Source organism: Amphiura filiformis, chromosome 8, assembly GCF_039555335.1.
Source record: "Amphiura filiformis chromosome 8, Afil_fr2py, whole genome shotgun sequence".
NCBI lineage: Eukaryota > Metazoa > Echinodermata > Ophiuroidea > Amphilepidida > Amphiuridae > Amphiura > Amphiura filiformis.
In genome coordinates, this window is record NC_092635.1 from 55,185,738 (window position 1) to 55,203,858 (window position 18,121).

At 36.8% G+C, this 18,121-nt stretch overlaps 1 protein-coding gene across 1 annotated transcript; it reads left to right on the forward strand.

Annotated features, from left to right (window-relative positions):
- Positions 1-13,198: 13,198 nt before the first annotated feature.
- LOC140159610 (microfibril-associated glycoprotein 4-like) lies at positions 13,199-14,017 on the forward strand. Its single transcript, XM_072183105.1, has one exon. It carries the CDS (start codon positions 13,199-13,201, stop codon positions 14,015-14,017), a length of 819 nt encoding a protein of 272 aa, XP_072039206.1.
- Positions 14,018-18,121: the final 4,104 nt, after the last annotated feature.

An 18,121-nucleotide genomic window follows, 5' to 3' on the forward strand; every position in this document is an offset into this window, starting at 1 on the left:
TTAGAATTTTGTGACTACAATAATTGTAAGAAAACATGCAAATTTGCATGTTTTTTGGCCCATTTACCCTCAAATTGCAAAAATATTAAAATTACTAATTTTAATTGTCAGTTATAACTAATTAAAAGATTAGGATTTAGCTATGTTTCATTTGGCAAAACAATATAATTATGTGACCCGTTCCGACAAAACCAGGAACAAGTGGCATAACGGGACAATAAGCTTCAAAATGATGCCAAAATTATATACATAGCATCAATACTTTTCAAGATATGGATAATTTTGAAAATGATACCTTGATATTTTTGCAAAATTGCTAGTCTGAGTAATAGCTAGTAATGTGCTAATTAGTTTCCTGATTTGAAAGTCCACTCAGTCACAAGGTCAATATCATGAAATTAAGAATTCCACAATTTGATTTTTTTTATGGGAATGTCATCTTTAAAGGCCTATAACTCAAAAACATGCCTGGCGACTTGGTGCGGGTTTTGTCGGAGCTGGTCACATATTCTTATAATTCCAAAAAATTCTGAGATCCGATGCTCACGCGGGAAATGGTCAGATGGTGTCCATTTTATATTTGATATTGATTTTAAGTTGAATGGGTCATGTTAGTTAAACGCCAATTAAAATGTAAATGTGCCCAAAGGGGTGGGTGGGGTCAGACTCGAGCGATTTATTCGCGTGTAAATATAAATAGTAGTCACATTTGTTAGTCCGATGTGCCCAAAATATTCCATAATATTAACCCTAACCCTACCCGTGGTTTTTTTGCTATCGGAAGGGAAAGAAGAAACGAAAAAGGAGAGAAGATGAAGAGAAAAGTCACTTGGCACCCCCGGGATTCGAACCTCGGACCCCTCGCATGCCACGCAGAGGATCCCCAGCATGTAGCCACACAGGTGACGTTGGCCCGGCCAACGATTCCCTGGGCATATATGACTTCGTCTGATTGCGTCATCAAGTCCCGTGGAATGCATGCACGCAGAGTGGTTTTAATAGTGAGCTTTAGTGAGTCCTAGTTGGGTTAGGGTTAATTAAAAGTTATATAGTTTGTCATCAGACATTAGTTTTCACATGTTTTGATATTTATTTCCATTTGTTTGTACATGGAATGTTCTGGAAATTCAATGCAAAATGCTAATTAGTAACAAGAAATTCGTATAGATATTTCTGGAAGATTAAGTGGTGGCGCTATTACAGTAACCATAGATTAATGATTCTGATTGGCCTGTGTTGAGGTAATGAGCCATATTTAGAAGTGATGTAATGTGTTGTAATATGCTATTAGGGGTGACTATTGAATGGTAATCTTAATGACCATAACAAATTGGGGGCTTGTCCGGGAAACACACTGTAACAGAGACAGTCGATATTAATACTGAGTCTAAAGTGAAAGTACACAATCCAGAAGAGTTTCTTGAAATTTTAACTTGGGAGAAGTTTGATGAGTTGAAAAGGTCTGATTATACTGGAATTTGCCAAATATTATAAGTTGGCTACTAAAGAAAGCAAGTAATCAAAAATGCCTTGATAGGTGTCTTGGTCGGGGAAGGCAGTTTTGATGATCCATATTGTAAGAGAAACTTGAGGTAGAAACTGAAATCGGTGGGATGCATTTAAATTGAAACAGCTGGAAATTCAATGAACTAAAGAAAATAGAAGTGGATCAAAAAGAAATACTGGAAATGGTTATATAAAAATGCAGAAAAAGCTCGTCAGCAACAAATTAGAAATAGTAGAAAAAGCTCGTCCGCAAAAACTAGAAATGGCCAGGAAGAAAAAACACGTTAAGAAAAGATGGTGCTTGAAGAAAAAGAAAAAATAGCAAAATTAGAACTTGAGAAACAAAAATTGGAAATGGAAGAAAAAGAGAAACAAGCCAAGTTTAATTTGGAAGCACATTTGAAAGAAAAAGAAATTGAGGGAAAATACAAGTTTGAGCAAGAGAAATTAGACAAACTATGTGAAAAATACTCACCAGGTTTTTCCTCAAAGGCGGGCTTTGATGTTACAAAGTATGTCAAGAAAAAGATGTATAGACAAATATTTCCACACTTTGGAAAGATCGCTACAAATTTGAAATGGCCTAAAGAGCATTGGACCCTGCTTTTATAAAGTAGTTTTTCGGGGAAGGCCAGAGAGATTTACTCATCTCTGTCAATAGACAAGTGTAATGATTTGTTTTATTTATGTCGAGCATATCTAGGCATTAACAGCTGAATTCTAGGAGATAACGCTGACGAAACTTTGGCTAGGCACAAGTGACCTGGTGAAAGGGGTCACCGTAGATAGCAGGTCGGGATATTTTTACAGCACAGGCAAGTGTAGCCGACAATCGGGCGTTACCCTAATCGGAACCGACTGTAACGAGGTCTTTTATCGTGGATCATCTGCTCCGCCATTACCAGATGAACCACGGGGGAGAGCGGAGATTTTTTTATGATGACGTCAAACAGTTTAAGGCCTACGAGCTAGTGCCTGAAGCCTACAGACAAAAACGTAGAGGTGCAAGAAAGCAAGCAGACCAAACTCATGACGAATTTGCTAGACAAAAAGAAATGTTTGACAGGTGGCTCAGCTCAAAAGAAATCAAAGATGATTTTGGCCAATTTAGGGAATTATTTTTGGGAAATCCCAGATTACATATGTTGTGAAATTAGCAATTGGCTATTAATATAATGGGATTTTCCAGTATGGGATTATAAGCAAATGTAAACACGATTCTAGTCTACACAGTTCAGTGTTGCTACATGCTTACAAAGTTACAGTCCATTTCCTTCAAAGGAAGGAAATTGCGAACCAGAAATATTTTATGTAGTCAAGGTACTACTCTTAGATTGGTACTACTACTACTATCCAGTAATATCGGAGAAGATCTAGAATACGTCAAAGTTCGAAACGCTGCGTTTGGAAGAGGGGTGCCACCAAACCGTAATAGGTACACATTTAGCACTTTCTGTCAATCAAGTATGGTTTATTTTCTACATGTCAGTCTTTAAATTATTAGCATAGTCCTTATAATAACGGTGGACCGCCTTGATGAGTAAATGATAGCAAACCAGTGAAATATCCCCAAAACTCAGTCAGTGGAGCTCCGCCCGTACATGTCAATAGCGTCATTATCGATTGGATTAGTCGACCGTAGCGGACAATTCGATCGCTCATTGGATTAATATTATCACGTGGTAAGAAATGTGCATTGGACAATCGATTACTATAATGGTTTAGTACTGCATATTTCGGTGTAACCTTCACTAAGCGAGTTTATGGCTGAAAAGGTCACGGTGAATTTGCCGTGGACAAAACTGCACTATGGGAGGTTAATCCGATTATTACATAACTTCGCCAGCGTATTCCGTAGACTTTAGAACCGCCTGAACCGGAGGTCGACCGGCGGTCGAGTTTTGATTTGATCCCTTACATGTTATATTATATAGTATTAATATTTTCGATAACCCCATTTGGTGAACTGATGATGATAATATTTAACCTATAGTGTGTATTGTCACTATTGTGATCATGGTGATCTTTCATATCATATAATATTGAGTGCGTGAGTGGTGACCTATTAATACTATTATATTTTGAGCCTAGCAAAATGTCGTTCATTATGAGAGCGTGACAAAACATTATTATAGCTTAGGTCCGCGAGCATTAGCGCGGAAACGCTCACTTTTTCCTGTCAATACACACACTTGTATCTCATTTATAATTCATGTTTAAAAAGAAAAGCAACGCATATCTGAACACTGGTTAAAAATAATCTTCTCTGAAAGTGTACACCAGTATTGTGAAAGGTTTAACCCGTGTAAGTCTCAGTGCGTCATTGTGGCGATGTAAAACGGGAAAAAGACACACAAAATGCGTTTAAAAGCACACTTAACATGCTTAACGCGGCTGTGTACTCTAGCCATTGTTTCTTTCTCAAAATTAAGTTTTTATGATATGTTTGTACCTTGTTATGTTTTTTATAAATACAAGGAATGAAAATCCAGATTTGTAAACTCCAACTGCAATATTTTAAAGATTTTATTTCACTATTCCACTCGTGTTTGAAATTGAAAAGGAAAGAAAATCTTTGTTGTACCAGCAAGGTACACGCGCGCAACAACTCATCGCGTTGCGTATCGCGCAATTTGTTAACGCACAAATACGCGACGCATACGCGACGCTTATCTGCATGCGCGGCGCATCTTATGGAAACACCACGGAAGCACTGATTTCACAAAAACCTAGTGGTCAAATGGCTCCGATTTAGCTGATAAAATGTGGGTTTTTCAAGTTCTTTCCCCGATTTAAATATCAAGTTATGAATGGATTTCGCTCAAACTTCTCAAGGGGCTGTGGATTTACCCGATGTTCACGTAATATAAGTTACAAAAACGAAAACTGTCGCATTCTCCTGTGAGATTCGATGAAAGTGCAAAATGTGACCACTTAAAACTTCAACGGCCATTATTTCAATGTTCATTTTCTCGGTAAAATGACGATTTAGGTACACGATAACTCAATAAATACAGCATCTATAGGTAAGCAAATATGATCATCGTAAAAAGCATGATCGACTCAAGAAACGGTTTTCTCATTTTTTATATTTTGGTCTATTTCCGATTTTGGGCATCATTTTGTGCAAATAGGCGTTTTTGAATTTTAAAAGTTCATTTTGATGCCTTATATGGTCAATATCTCAAAAAATAAGGCCAATATCAAAAAATAAAAAAACCGTTTTTGGAATGGAGCCTCAAGATTGAGCAAAAACAAAATAAAATATTTTGGAAAGAGTGTTTTTTGTTATGATGTACCTAATAAATATTGCCAAAACTCACTTTTTGTGATTTTCTTCAAAATTGTTGTTTTTACCCCAAATCTGTATTTATATTAAGATTTATTGATGTCTTGCCTTCATAAAAATGTATACTTTTATATGTTTTGCGCGAATAATTACAAAGTTATTGCACTTTTACTACATGCATGTCTGAGAGTACACAGCCACCTTAAGGGTCTGGTATGACCGTTTGGACAGTATTTGTTGTGGGACATGAGAGCACATCAGACACATCAAATTGCATTCTGAATACGAGGAATGTCCGTCTGATATCAAATAATTTTGATTTTTGTGTAGTAGCTGGGAGGAAAAGCCGTCCATCATTTGAAAATGTTGACCGTTCGTATTGAAGATATACATTTTCCCCCAAACTTATTTTGGTTCGGAGGTCACCTACAAAAATCTGGAAACGGTATCAATATAGATTTGCATGCAAGTGTAGGTGATATTCCAATGTATAATCATACAAAGTTTGAAAAAGCTACCAATTACAGAACCAAAGTTATAGAGGTAGAACTTATTGAATGACCCTCGTATTGTAAATTAGTTAAGAGAATTTGAAATGCTTAAAACATTATACGGTCTATACATTATTTTGGGAAAAGGAATTTTGCGATTCGAAGAATAGGGTTGTCCATTCCCCAATAATTTATGGACCAAATTAGGCCAGTAATTGACCATTTTTATGCGAAATATTGCAGATATTTGCACGATTAACGCGCATTTTTGTCCCGTCATTGTTCATAGTATAGTAGATCATTTTTGCATGAAATTTCGCCACTACTGTCTCCCGCTTATGAAGTCCTGCAGTCCCCTGCACGAGTGTTTATTTTTGCAACGTTTGTTCATTTTACTCCCGAGTATGGCTCTGCGGCCTAACCTTTATAGGCTACGCTCTCCCACTCGACTTGAGCTACCTTGACTGATTTATCAAATATACCAGATCATGAGGTATTTTGAAATTTACCCAGTGATAAAATATTTAGGAAGCTTTGTTATAAATAATAATATAAATTTCGGATTTATATAGCGCCTTTTTCCAGGTAGATCTTGAATAATTTCGCTGCCATGGTGAATCATCACAATCAGATCGCATCATCTAGGCCAGTTGCAACCGAACCTCAGGCGCAGACCTATCCGCACTTAGATTGTAACATCCACCAATTATCTGTGCAGCTCCCCAAATTCCATTGGGTGAAGGAAGTTTTGATAACCAAACAACTAATCACCGATTTTTTGAAAGCAGGAGGAAACCGGAGATCCCGGAGAAAACCTGCGAGAGCGAGCATGGAATCGGGATAAACCAAGTGCACATGAGTCCTTGGGCCGCGCCGGGGCTTGAACCCGGGACCTCAGTGGTGCAAAGCGAGGGAACTACCGCTGCGCTAACTCGCCCTCCCATGTTAGATTAAGAAAATCAGTTTGGGATTAAATGGAACTCACAAACCGCAGTGCTCGGGAGAATCGTTTCGCACTTGCCGACGCGTTGGCCCAGATTATCGTTTGAAACTAGATAGATATATCCAGTCAAGCTTTACGGGTCACGCCCGCGCAGAAAAAAATCGCAGTATTTCCTTATTTTATCCTCTTTTCAGGTATCTTTGTTCACAACTACTCGTTCACAACTTAACTTGTGGTACTTAAGTCGGAATTCTAAGCCCTATAAAAGAAGAATGTAGGAATCAAATTCTGCTCCTGATATTCATGTATAGCTATTAGTTTGAAAAGTCTTGGTCTATTATTTTAATCGTCAGTTTTGTGTGGATAAATACTATTGGCAGGTGATTGGTACCTAATCAGTGGTTCATTCATTATATTTTATCGTTTTCCGTGATAATGTATAATGAGGCATGTACGTTCATATCCGAATTACATCAAAAATGCAATAAGAAACGTGATAGTCATACATATTTTCCAACCTTAGTACGAATAATCGTCACTTTTAGTACGGACATTAAAGCTGTTTAGGAACGACTCCCAACCGATTCATTTCTTAGCGGATATTCAGAAGAGACGTTTTTTGGAAGAGGCGTTATTCCGAACTTGAGTAAAAGGGGTGTTAAGGTTAGCTACTATTTTAAACTGTTGCGATTTGGTAGTTCACGTCATCTTGCGAATGGTAGTGAGCTTTGGCAAAAATTGCATTGATCATTTCATAGCGAGCGTGTAGAAGAATTCAAATATCACAGATATATCTTTGTAAGTCCTGTGGTTCTTGAGTTATGTTGTAAAGAGGGCTGAGACAACATTACTTTTGTAAAACGAACATAACTCATTAACAATAATAAATCAAGCAAGTTTTCAAAGTATATGATTTGTAGAATGAACTTTTGCAAACCATCAAAGTGTTATTTTTCAATAATATATTGATTTAGACAATAAAAATCGATTTTTTTGGTTCGCTTCGACCAACAAAAGATCGCGTCGCCTTACAATTTCAAAATTGGGAAAAACCTTAAGCATAACCTAATCTACTAAGGGGCTGTGCAATAATTATGAGCCCTGGGGAGGGTAAAATTGGGGGGGGGCAAGAAATTTTTGGCGAGACGAAAGGGGGGCAAGCAATTTTGGCAAGCCGAGAGGGGGGGGCAAGTGATTTTTGGCACGCATTCACGGGGCGCCTTTTAATAAAATGCTTTAAAAGGCTTAGGAAAACGGTACGGAAACGCTTAAATATGCAAATTTTCCTGCTCGCTGCGCTCGCAACATACATCTAGACCATTTAAAGTTTGCAATTTGGGATCCCAAAATTTGGCATGTTCAAGGGGGGGCAAATAATTTTTGGGGGCAAATAATTTTTGGCGGGCCGATGGGGGGAGGGAAGCGATTTTTGGCGAGCCGTTCGGAAATTTTACCCCCCCGGGGGGGCTGATAATTATTGCACAGCCCCTAATCCTAACCCGTAGCCTAGCCCGGAAACCAATAAAGTTACAGCAAAATCCTGTTGTCTTGCATTCAGTTAGAGAATAAATGATAGGATGTTGTCTTTTGCCTATACAATATCGTGTCATAATGGATGGGCTGGCCAATATTTTGAGTAGTGGATGCACTACGATAAAAATATTGGCCAGCCCATCCATTATGACACGATATTGGATAGGCAAACGACAAAAGCCTATCATTTATTCTCATTCTCATTCAGTTTTAATGTAATTTTTGCAAGAAAAACTGCCTTTTTTCAGAAAAAAATAAAGTTACTTTTGTGAGGACATCCCCGTTGTTTTAAATGAACGAAACCATCACGAACATCTAAGCCGCCGAATCGCGTTCTTCGTTCTTGCACGTGTATTACGCGAACGCATTATCGCGCGATCATTGAGGAGCAACAAGCGTGCCGCCGTTGCGTGGCGGCGCGCGCCCTGACAAATATCACTATCAACTATTGTGAGATATTATACACCAGAAAACCAATCAAATTACGTGAATTCTTTACAAGACGCACTCATTGAATAAGAAAAATTCTTATTCAATGGGTGCGTCTTGTAAAGAAATAAACGAGATAAATAGCGCCATCTTGTTCAACTTTTCTTTAAAATGACTCGGTTTTACATGCCATCATCATCAGCACGTTTAAGGAAAGGTCAATGCTGTCTATTTTTATCTCATATTCCTTAAGGAATATCTATTTGTGGCGCAAAACTTAGCTAGTCTACTTACACAAGATGTGTATCAACGCGAGTCAATGAGACGAGTGGCGGCGAATCTTGCAATTTTGCGGTGGAGGTCAAAGTAATTGTCTAATTTTTGTCATGATGAATTCAATTCGAAATCATAAATATCTGAGTATGTTTATGCTAATTTTATAATTTTGACATGATAAATTCAATTATCATCATTTCTCTTAATTCAATGCATGGTAACGTTTTGGATTGCTATTGATCATTTGCACTCAATTTCGATTTCAGGAATATATAATGTCAACGCATCATCAGCACGTTTAAGGAAAGGTCAATGCTGTCTATTTTTATTTCATATTCCTAAGGGAATATTTATTTGTGGCGCAAAACTTAGCTAGTCTTCTTAAGCAAGGTGTGTATCAACGTGACGAGTGGCGGCGAATGTTGCAATTTTGCGGTGGAGGTCAAAGTAATTTTCTAATTTTTGACATGATGAATTCAATTATCATCATTTCTCTTAATTCAATGCATGGTAACGTTTTGGATTGCTATTGATCATTTGCACTCAATTTCGATTTTCAGGAATATATATGTCAACGCATCATCAGCACGTTCAATGCTGTCTATTTTTATCTCATATTCCTTAGGGAATATCTATTTGTGGCTCAAAACTTAGCTAGTCTACTTACATGACTTATACGCAAGATGTGTATCAACGTGTGTTCCAATATCTGTGGTGAGTCAATGACACCACAGATATTGTTCCAATATCTGTGATGACACGAATGGCGGTGAATGTTGCAATTTTGCGGTGGAGGTCAAAGTATACATTATGAGTGTAAAAACGCGAACATTTGTTTCTATAAAAACACATACCATTAGGATTTCATTATGATACACATTTATTATTTTATAAATGTGCAATAATAATGCCAATCAGACCCATGATTGTCTTGGGAATTGTCAGATAAACACAATGTGATCATTACATGACATCATAATGAAAAAACAAACATGTTGCTAAATGAGTATAAAGTCGCAAGTTGGTAGTTTCGAGACGCCCTATCTACTGCGGTGTTGTTCTTTGTTTCATACGCACCTGTTTAAGCCAGTAGCATTATGTTCGTATGTCTTTTGTGAATGAGGGCACAATACTACTGGCCTTTTTCGGCAGGCGGCATAGGACACGCAATTCGGACGTACGAGGCTGGCGAAGATACAGGGCTGACAGCCCCATTCACAATACACGGTTAGCGATTATAAATGGACAATTAACATACTTGCAGTGGGGTACTTTGCAGAACCCCAACGGTTTTAGAGTAAGATAATTTTGCTTTGACACCACATAACAAATTTAGAATTGTTTGTGAAGATTTCATGATTATGTGTTAATCCAATGGCGACGTCAAAAATAGCGATATCGCATCCACCATCATCTGTTTTTCGGTGCGCGACAAACAAAGAACATCAACGCAGTCAGTCAGCGTGCAGTCAATCTGCATGTTTCGAAACTATCAACTAGAATTGGGCCTTTCCAGTTTACTAGTTAGTATAAAACTTGGTGGAAAAGGTGGCATCGAGGTAGAGTGTCAGGCGTTGAGATGTATGATTGCATGTTCTACGTGTTCTTAAAGAAGAACATTTTCAAACCAGTAAATTTGTTGTGTAGCAAAGGTTAATTCGACCATTGAAGAAGATTTTGGATTATACGCCAAAAGTGTGGTTATTTCCCCAAAATGGGATTTTGTGTTGACCTTCATTTCATTACATTCCTGTCAAATACTCTTCCCAGTGAGAAATGAGTGATGAGTGCAAGTAACACCATTTTGGAGATAGTCACATGTGCAAGGATTTTGTACTCAAAGGAGATATACATTCAGTGAAGTGCATCAGAGAACTTTGTATCAAGAACAAGAAGCTATTAAACTTGATAACAGAAATTCTTGAATTTCAGGCCCTGTCCCCGGGCCCTGTCCACAGTAATGTTGTGTTATGGAGGTTCCACTGCATGCTCTTTATTTATATAGCCAGTAGTTTGGAATTTAACGATACCATCGAAAATCTGTGAATCAGTTCTGGCAACAAAGTTCAAGGTTTGCTCGATTCAAAGTTGTGTAGGTTTAAAATGTACATTTTAATTAATATTATTATAACATGTTGTGTAGTAAAAGCATTAGACTCTTTGTAACTAGAACAGGGCCCTCAGGGAGAGCAGCACAAAGTGCTGATGAGGCTACCCTGTATAAACAAAATGTAAATAAATAAAAAATAAAAATAGATTCTCATTATTATCAAAGTAGATAAATTGCAAAAATCAAACGATTCCTCCATGTAAACATATCTTTTTCTGTGTGACAAACTTCTAACCTTCACTCTAAATTACAAGGATTTAAAATAAATCCTTAAGACTGTAGTTAGGGACCAATCAATTTTAGATTTAAAATTAATCTTATAGATTTGAATTTTAAATCTTAAAGATTTAATTTTAAATCTAACACTTGATTGGTCCCTAATCACAGTCCCTTGGGATTTATTTCAAATCCTTGAAATTTAGAGTGTTGTTCGTGTTAAAAATATACACAAGATTTAAATGTCAGTTAAGGGATCTAGAATGAGCGTTTATGGCCTTTCGACAGTATTTTTTGTGGGACATGAGAGCACCTCAGATGTATCGAATTGCATTCTGAATACGAAGCATGTCTTTCTGATATCAAATAATTTTCATTTTTTTGAAATTCCCGATATAATACAAATTTTATGACAAATTATTAAAATTTGATATTTTTCAAATTGTTGATATATAACAGTCCTCGAAATCAATTTTATAAATCTAATGATATATTCTTAAAGTGTATGTAGCTGGGAGGAAAAGCCGACGATCAATTGAAAATTTTGACCTTTTATATTGAAGATATGGATTTCTTTCCCAAAAAGACCTAATTTTTTTTGGTGTTTGGGGGAAAAAATTCCATATCTTCAATACGAAAGGTCAAAATTTTCACTTGATCGTCGACTTTTCATCCCACCCACACACACTTTAAGTATAAATCATCAGATTTATAAAGTTTACTTCGAGTACTGTTAAATATCAAAAATATCAATTTTAATGATTTGCCATAAAATGTGTATTACATTGCGAATTTCAAAAATCTAAATTATTTGATATCAGAAGGACATTCTTCGTATTCAGAATGCAATTCGATATGTCTGATGTGCTCTTATGTCCCACAATAAATACTGTCCAAACGTTCATACCCCTTCCCTTAAATCACAGGGAAGTACTTTCTTTTTGTGGGGAATGCAACATTTAGTACATGTATATTGGCAGCACATGGCATTATCTGCACAGTAAAATGTCTATTAATGATTTGCGAACTCCTTGTTAATTATGCTAGCTAGCAGCTGCTATCCAAAGTCCACTTTTATCTTTAAGGCGAGTGGGATGGCAGAATCCATATTTTTCCAGTTTTAGCCATTTAATTAATAAAACCGCAGTCTACTTCTTAAAATTAATACATTGATTTAAAAGACAATTAGTCAAGGAAGCCAATAATTGCATTTATATTTCCATATGTCTTGCGGTTCTTGAGTTAATGATATGTGAGTGGGCACTACGAATGAGCCGTAAACTCGGGAAATTGTATTCTGAGATACAGTGCAAAATATGCGTGAAAGTCGTAATTAGGCGCGACATGTTTCTCATTTGATAGCGTTTAAACCAATCAATAATCCTGTTGCTGAAGAGGATAATAATCTTCTACTTATAAAATCATTCAACAGCTCTAGTCTTTGTATGCTTTGGCTAAATCCTGTTCAAGTGGTGGATTACAATTGCATTGTATTTTGTCTAGGTATGTATAAACAATAAACAATGAGAGGACATTCCTGAACCTCGTTGACTTGGGGATGATTTGAAACGACCGCCAATTATGACTTTATTACCAGCAATATGGAAAAAGAGACACATGTAAAACTGAAAAAAGGGTACCATTTTGTTGAAGGAGCAGAGTTCAACAAACCATAACCCCGCTTCTGGATATCGTTTGAAGTCAAATGATATACTATTTTAAAGCTTATGATGTATATTTTCTAAACACGAAATAATACAAAATTGACCGGGGGCCGAGTTTACGGCTGATTCGTCGTGTCCAGTCACATATATCAAAACGAAAGTTTTAGGCCGGTTTCCTCCGGTTTTCCCTTTCCCAAGAACACCCCTGCACACGGAGCCGAAATGACACTCCTTATATCAAGCCTTGAGATCTTCTTTATAGAACCATACCACTCCTCTTGTATGTCAGCTTTATTTGTCTCAATTTTGCATTGAAGTGCAAACGCCACCGCTTGGTCATGCTCCCCCCTCACTCGCCTTAATGTATATACATTACCCATATAATATTTACTGTATCTAGGCAATACATCACGTACACATTAAGTTCATGTAGCATAGGCCTACGTAGCATTCAGCAACAACTCTACAGCTCTGCCATATTGCACGACAAAACCATTCAGCTCCAGATAGAACCATTCTGTGACTTTTCATTCTTCGGCATATACATCTTGCATTAGTTACAGATTTCTAAATATTAACAACTTCCCAAAATTGACTTCCATTTCAACATTCTGCAAGTCAAGAAAACACAAGAGGACTTCCGACTTTATGCTGCTTTCAGCTGTGACTTATGGCTTTTCAGTCTTCAACATTTTAATTGGTCATCAGCAATTGTCTCGACTTTTGAAAATCCAAGATAAGATGGCATCCATGTGTTATACAATCATGTGCATGGTGATATTGGTGTCGTGTTTGATTTATTTATTACTAGGCCTACTTTACTTTTTACTGCAGAACCAATTGCATGTTCTCAAAACTGTTTCACAACCAGCCAATGAACAATCATTTGCAACAGATTGCCAAGATCTTGCAGCAAGAGGACATGAGAGTGGTGCTTATACATTATCTCTACCAGATGGCTTGGGATCTATGAAGGTCTTCTGTGACATGGAGACTGATAAGGGTGGATGGACTGTCTTCCAAAGACGCTTTGATGGATCCGTGGATTTTTACAGAGATTGGGATCATTATGATCATGGATTTGGGGATGCAAATGGCGAATATTGGTTGGGGCTACGGAACATTCGTAGACTGATTTCACAGGAAAGCAGATGGATTTTAAGGATTGATTTGGAACATTACGATTCGTACATCACTTATGCTGTGTATGATTCGTTTATGATCAGTGATAATGCCTCTAATTATGCATTATCAGTGGGGACATATAGTGGCAATGCAAGTGATAATCTTAAGCGAGTTCGCCATAGCAGTTATACGATTCACGATGGCATGCAGTTTACCACATATGACAGAGACAATGACCATTTCGCTATGGGCAACTGTGCCTCAATACATAAAGGTGCCTGGTGGTACAATAGATGTTATGCTTCCAATCTTAATGGGCTGTATATTCTACACCCATCAGTATATTCGTGGTATAATCAGCCTGAACTTCAAAACGGTATGATATGGAATGGATTGCTTAAAAGATCAGAGATGAAAATTAAGAGGATTCGTTAATCTGGATTTTTATCACCTGCAGACTAAAATGTGCATTCTTGAACTGGGAGAAACATATAGCTCGAGTGGTATTAAGAAAGGCATGTCTATTTCCAGTGGTGTTTCCATCAGGCATCATCAGAGGTTTGCTCCGTCTCAAGCCACTTTCAAGTGGACTTGATAGAATCACACTGAAGCTCATCCCTATGAAATTTATTGTTCACATAAATTGCCACTCCCTCCACGACGATCTCTATCATTACAGTATCAGAGGATGATTTAAGTACTTCCCATCATGCATTATAAAATTCTTATCACCAAAGTTTCAACTGCCACTTGACTTTTCAAATCCCATTGAATTATGTATAAAAAGATGTTGTTTTAAAATTGTGTGTGTGTCATTATTACTTGGTCGATTTCAGAACAGAAGTGATGTATGCATAAACATGATAAAGGATAATGCACACTTTCAGTAGATAACATAAAATGTGATATCGACCAATATATTGACAGAGTTTTTATTGTTAATATATATGTCCAAGTTCAAATTTAACTATACACGTCTATGCAGTGGGCGAGCAGTGGTGTCATGTTCAATCACACAGATATGATAACCGCAAGTTAACAAAGTGGAGTGTTGGGCAGTACTTAAATCATCCTCTGTTACAGTACAAAGTGGGTACAAAGAATAGCAGTCTATCAAGACCTCTTCAGATGTAATAGACTTGTAATTTGACTTAAGAGTCTAGTCTCATTTATGCATAAAACATCAATAGGCATCTTTTGAAACACTCTAGCGATTTTATAATAAAGAGTGACAGTATATCAACATATCACTTGTTATCACTCTTGTTAAAAGCTATAAATACGTTATTTAAAATTCAAATACAAATAGATGGTATTCATTTATGACTAGGTATTTTTTTTAGAGTGCAAGCCTAAACGTAAACTTGACATTAAATCTTTTAATGTCAAGTTTATGATTAGGCTTGCGCTCTGAAAATACCTATTCATAAATTAATACAATCTTAGTATTTGAACGGACGACCTTTGGATTCACATTATTTTATGATACAGAATTTATTTATACCTAATGTATGCCATTAGAATGGTCGTAACAGCCCACACAGCTGTTCATTATTCATACGCCTCATTTAAAGGATGACTCCGGCAATCACACCATTATGCCTTATATGTTAGCAAAATGATTATCAAGCACTAATCGCATGGTTTTATTTAAAGCAAACTCATATTGACCATAAAAACGAATACAAACAGCCGGCTCTCAACACGGGATATTCAAAACTCCCGCGCTGAAATTGTCTAGTGCAATGACGTCATGGTTATTTGTGTTCAATTGTTGTCAGCCTTCATTCTATTACTGGGACGTTATTGCGCTGGACAATTTCGGCGTCCGGAAATTTTGAATATCGCGTGTTGAGAGACGGCGGTATTAATTCGTTTTTATGGTCAATATGAGTTTGTTTCAAATAAACCACGTAACTCGCGCTTGATAATTAATCTTCTAACATAAGGCAAAATGTTGTGATTGCCAGAGACATCATTTAAGTACTGCGTGGACACAGCAATAGAGTTTTCTTATATAATAATTGATCTCTTCCTGTCGTTAATAGCGGTTTGGCACCGCTTATATATTCCAATCAGACCAGAATTGGCGAAGCGGAAAACTGAATACGAGGCAAAAGTTTTGAATTATATTTTCACAGTATTCGAAGGTAATTTGCTAGGTAACAGGTAAGGATTATCTAATTTAGACTTCTTGGTACATATGTAGTACAAAATACAATAGAAGCAAATTACTTTTTGCTAATTTTAATCTGCATAATTAATTTTATGAAAAATTAAAATGCGATTTTTGATCCCAATTTTTTTAATTGTCTGAATATTTTTAGCCCTTTCAAAGGCCTTTGATACTATCGACGACAACATATCAAAGGCCCATCCAGTGATTTTCTCATTCAGAAAATCATAAAAACCATAAAAATTCATTTTTGTGCATCTTTGTTAGTAGCATAGATGTGCTAACATAGCCTGCAAGTGGCCGAGCCAAAAGCCGCGTATTAAAGACAAAATAGGACATTTTACATGAAAGGGGTGAGATAGCCGAGCGGTTTTAAGGCGTTGCACTGTCGGCCGGGAGAATACGATCCGCGAGGGTTCGAGCCTTGGGTTTGCCTTAGGTGAGAATTCTCTTCCTCTCCCAAAATGTTCTAAAGGTAGGAAATCTTGCAATTGTGTTCAGTTACAGTTACACCACAGTATGTAATAACCTCCTCACTGTTTAACACGTGCATGCACATGAAAAGGTTAGCTACAAACGATTCTCTTATAACTGCATCTATCTACGCACAGTTTCCACCTCGATACACCCGAGTACACAGATTTTTCCAAGCACAGCGAGTCTAGCCTCTCACACAGTCAGTGTTTATACTACACGGTTGAGTGCATATCATCATAAGAGCAGTGTAGATCTATCTGGTGACTAGTGGAAAATACGGCATCTGTGATTGGTTTTTGTCAAAACCCCGTATGTTCCCTTCACCCAATCAAAAAAAGTTTTTATATCAAACGAAACCTAACACTTCCCGTTAAAACACCTTTTTTCATTCCGTCAACAGATAACGCAATTCAATGTTTATAGGAACGCGAATGTAAAAACTCTGTTGAAAACGACTTATTGTAAATATTGTGCACAAAGTTACTGTTGTTGTCAGCGCTATTCGAAAAAAGAAGGAGGACCATCCCCGGTTCTGATAGTTGTACTCCACCCTCTAGGTTCAGGAAGACAAACTGGGCGCGATACAACGTTCACGTTGCCAACCTAGAAATCCACTACTACTACTAGAACTAGAACTCTCAACTCCATGTGTATGAATGGGGCTTCGATTTTGTCAATACTACTGTTTCCCTCGTTTTTTTTGTTGCAAATTTCCATTTAAAAAAATACCCTATGCGTAATTTTTACGCTTTCGCTTGGATCACTAAATTAGCCTTTAATTCATCAATTAGAACGCTATGGCTTTCGCGAAAAAAAATTATCAACGGAAACGTTTACACTATAATCACAAAGTTGTATAAAATAGACAATTTGCTGCAGTCTCGCGTTGTTTATTGCCTTTGCATTCAAATATACAGGAAGACTACCCGCTATGTAGAGGGTCATTTCGAGACTTGCTGTCTACAAGCTGTTATGGTAGCGCGGAGGTGGTCACATGCGTATTTATAAATACTGATATGGTTTATCAATGGATGCAATTATGCAAAACCAGAAAACCTTCCTGACAGCAAGCAAGTTGTTACTAACATTATGAAATAAATTTAAGCAAAGAATAACACAATTAATATTTTACCGAAATCGTATATTATGGCTTCAAGATTAAGACGAACCATAATACTTTAGAACAATATTGTACATGTACCACATTTCTGGTAATGCGCAAAGAAAATTTAGTCATTTCACAAATCGTACAAAAATGCACCTTAATGTTACAGTACAAGCCGGGAGTATTATATAAGAATATGGCAGTATTTTTAGAATATGAAAATCGACATAGGTTAATTTATATCGTGACATAATTACGAAATAACTATTTTAAAGAATAGTAACATTATATCCGTCAATTTTCCACCCCAATTACTCTTTGGGAATACAGCAGCAAATTTACGTGATTTACTATCCTTTTAATTATAGTTTATAAAAAAAAATCAAATTATGATTGAAGCAAGATGAAGGTCAAAGCAATGTAGCCTTCCTAGCAAATATTACACCCATGACGGTGATTCTGCAGTCTATTTAGGTGGTAATTATTTTACACGTCCCAAACTGCCCTTGGGGACATACGTGACGTCACACTAGAAACACAAGTTATTCACGACCATAGAATAACAATTTTGTACTTCCCTGGTAATCGCTTTAAACATCAAAACGAATAAAATAAATGAATATATTAATTACCGGTATTTATAGATAATATATATGCTCGCAAGTTATGAGTGATCATCTGAATATGGAGTAGTTTTTGCATGGAAACTAATTTTTCTTGATTCAATTTAATTTAAAAATGAATTAATATAGCCATTTATAATTAAGCGCAGTGATTTATA